Source organism: Neopelma chrysocephalum, unplaced genomic scaffold (assembly GCF_003984885.1).
Source record: "Neopelma chrysocephalum unplaced genomic scaffold, ASM398488v2 Primary Assembly neopelma1_143, whole genome shotgun sequence".
NCBI classification, from domain to species: domain Eukaryota; kingdom Metazoa; phylum Chordata; class Aves; order Passeriformes; family Pipridae; genus Neopelma; species Neopelma chrysocephalum.
In genome coordinates, this window is record NW_020897805.1 from 18,040 (window position 1) to 23,529 (window position 5,490).

Genomic DNA, 5,490 nt, shown 5'->3' on the forward strand with positions numbered 1-5,490 from the left:
AAAACAGTGGTTTTATCCACAGCTGTCAAGTTAGTGATTCTCCCAGCTGCCATTTCAGATGTCTTTCTGACCTCTTGGGATGTCAGTGCTCCCTTGATAACCCTACACAGTAGCATGTTAAGTTATACATGACTGTAAAGAGGTTGAAACTTTCAACCTAAGGGTTGAAAGTAGTGTTGTACAACATAGAACATTCTGAGGTTCACTAGCGCTGCTCTATCCTGAGGATGAAGCTCTCTATTGGATTATTGATTAACACTGAGGAACTTTGGTTCCAGGACTCACCTTTCTAAATGGATCTTCTGTTCAGCACACAAATACGTCAGAGATATTGTCTGACATGAGTCGTAACTCCCAATGCTTGTGTGCTGCGGGATATACAGCCCCCCTCAACTCAGACACACACACACACAGACAGACACACCCACCCCAAAGGTTTCCACTTCCTTGCAGCTGATGCCTCTGGAGTTTTCCCTGCTGACACAGCGCCCCCGTCTGTCCCCCCGCAGTCCTGCCAGGAAAACACCGCGAGCACAGAAATGCTGCTTCTATTTTAAACCCAGGATATTTAAAGTGATGGTGAAGGCACTCGAGGATCATCTGCTTCACTGTTTTTAAACAGCACTAGGGAAAAGTGCCTGTCCTGGCTAATTACAGTGCTGTACACTGCCCAACACAATGAGGATGTGTACCACACCGGCATGTGACTAGACATTCTTCTAAACGGACTGTATTTCTTTCCTACATATCAGCACTTGTACTATTCTCAAATGCAACTCACTCAAAAGCCAGCTTGAAGTACTTACGGTCGACAGGTATGGAAAAAGTCCTTGGTGTAGGAGGCATGCCTGTTCAGGTGGCAGGGCTCTGCCAAATTAGCAATTTGGAAATTGTTAATCTGGTAGAGAAGCAACTTTTTGTGCTGGGCATGCCACTTCAAAAACTACTAGGATCACAATGCACTGCTAAAGTAGAGAAAGGATCTGCTAAGTTAACTGAGCATGTGATAGAGCAATATATATCTTGCAATTCCACCTGAGGTCCAGGCAGTCAAAGAATGCAATTGCAACAATACTTGAGGCAGAGTTTAAAACATGTTCTGTTCTGCCATCTTCAGTAGCTGGAAAAAGTCTGTCCTCTGAAAAAAATAAAAAACCAGCTTACATAATCTTTCCAACAGGAACTTAGGATTCCAGAGACAACAAATGCAGCAAGTTGTTTTATTGTAAATTTATAGTAATTAGTCTCCCTATGTCAAACAGATAACGGGGGATACCAAAATTAAGGGGTTTCAATACCCCTCTCATGAGTCCAAAGGCCCAAGTATCTTCTCAACACAGAGCTCAATGAAGGAAAAAGTGAAGTTTTGGTCCTACTGCTATTGAGGGAAAATGTCTTTATAGGTTACAGAGGAATTTTCTTAGACAGAATATTTCACGTGAAAAACAGGACTAACACACACATAGCCAATATCAGCATGGGTTAGGGACAGGCTTCTACTTGTCACTGCAAAACAACTGAGCAACAGAACCTCCTGAGAAGAGGAAAATATTATTCAGCCTTAAGCCTGAATACAGCCTACTGTATTCAATAGCTAGAAGAAGTTCCCAGTCTCGATGTTAGGTGCAACCAAATCCTTGGCAACATACAGAACTGCTGTTGTGCAAAACCTGAAAACAGTCTGACTCGTTGCCCAACTCCAACATAAAGACTGTTTAACTTCATCGTTTCTCCAGTTTTTTGTACTTGGCTTCTGCAGAAGGAAAAAAACCCAACATTTTAGTACAGGGTAGGTAAGAGCTTTGCATTTTGTAAGTCGCTACACATCTTAAAATTCAAGTTCATTTACTGTATCATTCAGGATCCTTTATTACTAATGCATTTAGGCAAATATAATTGTACAATACTTTTTTCTTAAGCACATAGTGCTTAAGTCAGACAACTAATAATAATTTAATCCAAGAGAACCTGGGTGCCTTTATGAATTCCTCTGTTTGCAGGATTAAACACAGGTCTTTAAAATTTGGGTCAGGGCATATTGTAAAAGAGAAATCAAGCCTCCCTAATAAGCTGTAGTTTAATAACACCTGTACTAGTCCACTGTAATATAACTTCTTAGAGTAATCTTTTCCCAAAGGCAACTCTGCAACTTCAGATTTGTTAAACACTTCATTTTCTTTCTTTTTAAACCTCCTTGCGAGGCACTATGCTGCTAAGTCATAACAGTAGAGAACAATAGTTACCAAGTTTTTTGGAATACGCATCCAATTTATACGCTGCCTGCTCCAGAGCTGCAACCTGCTCCTCAATTAGGTTTATTTGTTCCAGATATGGCTGAAGATCAGCATCTTAAAAAAAGCAGGAAAATTGTATCTGTCAGTTCTCAGTAATGCACTTCCAGAAAACAGTTCACACTTGAAACACAAGAATTTCTCATTACATTCCTCAGACAGAACAATTTACAAGCTCCTTCCTTCCCCTGCCCCAAAATTAAGTGGTGACACTGGCAGCCATATTCCAAGAAAGCATGAATTGTTTAAGAGTACTGGCTATGCTCTAACACAAGTAACAACAGAACAAGAATCAAAAGAAGTGCTGTTCCTATCAGATCCAAAATTTGGGGTAAACCAGGACATAATTTCAGATGTATTTTCTCTTATGCTAGTCTACATGGTCTATACATGTATATACATGTAACACACAAGATTAGCATTGTATAGCAGCATATCTATTTCAGTGAGTTTTCTTTCCTTCAGGTAATGGAATGTGAACCTTCTGACTCTTAAGATGCTTCATTTCCCAAACAAGTGCACCATTCGTTATACCCCTACCATATTTGGTGTACTTACATTTTTGATTCAAATCCTTAAGATTTCTACTGATGTTTATAGCAATATCTTTCATTTCTAGGTACTTCAAGCTAGTCAGCTTATTCATGTTTTCCAAGAGTTTGTAGTCTTCACTGGTGGCTTAAAAAAGAATAAAGTTTATTTTAATTAAAGGCTGATGTGGTTTGAATCACGTGCAGATTCTTCAAGAGGACAAGAGATTTCAAACCAAGAGAAAAATGTAGAGTACAGTTTGGATGGCAATCCAGGTATAACATGTTACAAAACGAGAATGACCTTTTGTGAATTGCAAAAATCAACTAAGCTGATGAATTCACTTGTAATTTTTTTTGAGAGAAAAATTTACTAATTCCTCACATTTCTACTCTTACTCTGTAATTTAGACACTTATGCTTACAAAACTGATAGCACAAATTCAGACTGGTCATCTGTACCATATATCCTTCAAGTCTGTGCGAATTAGTGGTGCTTTCAGAATTAGAGCCTATGGAATGCACTAAGCTGGTGAGCAGTTTACTTTGCTCCAGTTAATTTTGCACAGCAGTTTATTGTAAAGCATCAATATATTGGAAAAACATCTGCATGATCCTTGCTCTCAGAAACAAAATAACTGCAAATGCTCCACTCTCTGTTGTGCTTCCCTTCTAGTCTTTCTTAACCTAGACCGCTTTTGTTTGTTCACTTTTCTATATACAAACTTATGAGAGCCTAAAAAAAATTATTTTTTGAGTTGCTGATACCATACTGAATTATTTTGAAAAATGTTTGTGCTATTCCAGGACTTTATTAAATTAATAAGACTAATCTCAGTGTTGTTAGTAGCCTAGCAACATGCCAGACTTGAATTGCCAGTCTTACTAGATGTGATCTAAATTAGTTTAGACAAACTACACAACAGATTTCTTTGAAAGAAAGTGAAAAGAAACAAGAACTTACTTGTAGGTCAGTATTGCAGTGTCTTACCTGTCAGTTCACCTGTTAAGTAAGTGGCCATTTTGCTGAACATGTCTTTACAGAGTTCATTGATGTCTGCCTCCGCTGGTTCCTTTGCTTCCTCCGCGGTTTCAACAGCAGGATCCTCTACTCGGGGTACAGACATTACAGGGTTAAGGCAAAGCTATAGCAGGTGCAGGAACACACCGGAAAGATGGTCCCATGTTTTTTTCCTTTAAATTGCCTGCATCTACTTCCCATATAAGTTGTCTACTTCACGCTTAAGGGTAACAAACCTTGGTAGATTCCTTGAAGCAGCTGATACCATACCAAAATTATTCCGAAACAATACTCTAGGGAGCATTCAAGAGATAAGCACCCGGCCTGACCGCACTGGCAAATATCAGCCCCCTCCTGTGCTTAGACGACAGGAAGGGAATTTGGGAAGAACTTCAGCGTGACTTTGTGCACGGTGCCGATGTTTATTTCCAGTCACTGACCCGGAACAGCAGCACAGTCCCCCCAGGCCGCCTCACGGGGGCTACGGCAGATCCCCGCCTGCGGAAAGCGGCAATCGCCGCTCTTCTTCTCCAAACCCGTTTCTACCACAACCTCGTTCTGCCCTTCCCCGGAACGACCCGGCAGCTCTTCCCCAGACCCACAGGCCGCTCTTTCCCTCCTCGGCAGCGTTTGCCGGCTCCTACACGAAGGCTGCCCGAGGCCCGCGGCCGGAGCAGGGGAGTCAGGCGGGGGAGGACGCGGCCGTGCCCCGGGGCAGGGGCAGCAGCAGCCGGCCCGGCCCGGCCCGGCCCTGCCGGCACACTCAAGGCCCCTGGCCCCTCCCAGCGCCTCGGCCTGCTCGGCCCCTGCCCCGCACCGCGGCCCCGGGCGCGCCCGGCCCCTGCCCCCAGCCCCCGGCCCTTACGCTTGGCGGGCTGCGCGCCGGCCTCGAGCGGCCCCTCCGCCGCGGCCGCCATGGGCTCAGAGCCCCTCCCGCCGCCCCGCGCCCGCCTCCTCCGGCCGCGCCAGGCCCGGCACCGCCCTTCGTCGGGTGGGGACGAGCCCCGGCTCCGCCTCCCCGTGAGCTGCCCGCGGCGGCGGCTGCGCGGGGGTGACAGCTGCGGGAACGGGCAAGAACACGCAGCCCTCGCCCCGGCAGTAGTGGAGAGACAAACACCGAGGTGTAAAAGGTGGCACGAGTTTACTTTTCACCAGATAGGGCGTGGTTCGTGCTCGACGAGGCTGCGCCGCCGGTGCGATCATTGTCCCTTTAACACCGCAACCGCACCGATCACTGCAGCGGCACAGCAGCACTTTCACACCGCAGGCCGGTTCCAGGGGCTGCTTCCAGCCCGGCCCTCACAGGCGAACTCTCTAGTCTTGTGTTTGAGGATATCTTCCTTTGGCGTTTGCTGGTCCACTTGCATCTGTGGGTCTTAATGCAACTTAATAGCATCTCTGCTGTTTTTGCTGATGATGGTGAGGAGACAGCTGCTGGCACGCTACACTTTGTCCTGTGGGGACTGCGGTATATGTCGCTGTGGTTTGCCACAGCAATGTCCATGTGTTTTTCTTCAGTTGCACAGTGTAAGTGGCACTATATATATAGATTGTGCAGCTAAGCATTGTCTGTTGTTAAAAAACTCTGCCAGTGCTAAGTATACAAATTTTTATTAAGAAAAATAAAGAAAATGGTAATTTCCTCTCC

General features: G+C 44.9%; 1 protein-coding gene across 3 annotated transcripts; it reads right to left on the reverse strand.

The window, feature by feature from the left end:
• Nucleotides 1-1,200: 1,200 nt before the first annotated feature.
• BLOC1S2 (biogenesis of lysosomal organelles complex 1 subunit 2) lies at nt 1,201-5,367 on the reverse strand. 3 transcript variants are annotated; one of them, XM_027700281.1, is made up of 5 exons: nt 4,988-5,367; nt 3,813-3,929; nt 2,850-2,969; nt 2,244-2,348; nt 1,201-1,753 (listed from the first exon to the last, which is right to left on the reverse strand). In XM_027700281.1, exons 1-5 carry the CDS (start codon nt 5,043-5,045, stop codon nt 1,722-1,724), a joined length of 432 nt encoding a protein of 143 aa, XP_027556082.1. In that variant the 5' UTR covers nt 5,046-5,367; the 3' UTR covers nt 1,201-1,721. The 3 variants fall into 3 exon arrangements, with proteins under 3 accessions (XP_027556082.1, XP_027556083.1, XP_027556084.1); XM_027700282.1 differs by lacking the exon at nt 4,988-5,367 and adding an exon at nt 4,708-4,825; XM_027700283.1 differs by lacking the exon at nt 4,988-5,367 and adding an exon at nt 4,079-4,393.
• Between the last annotated feature and the right edge of the window lie 123 nt (nt 5,368-5,490).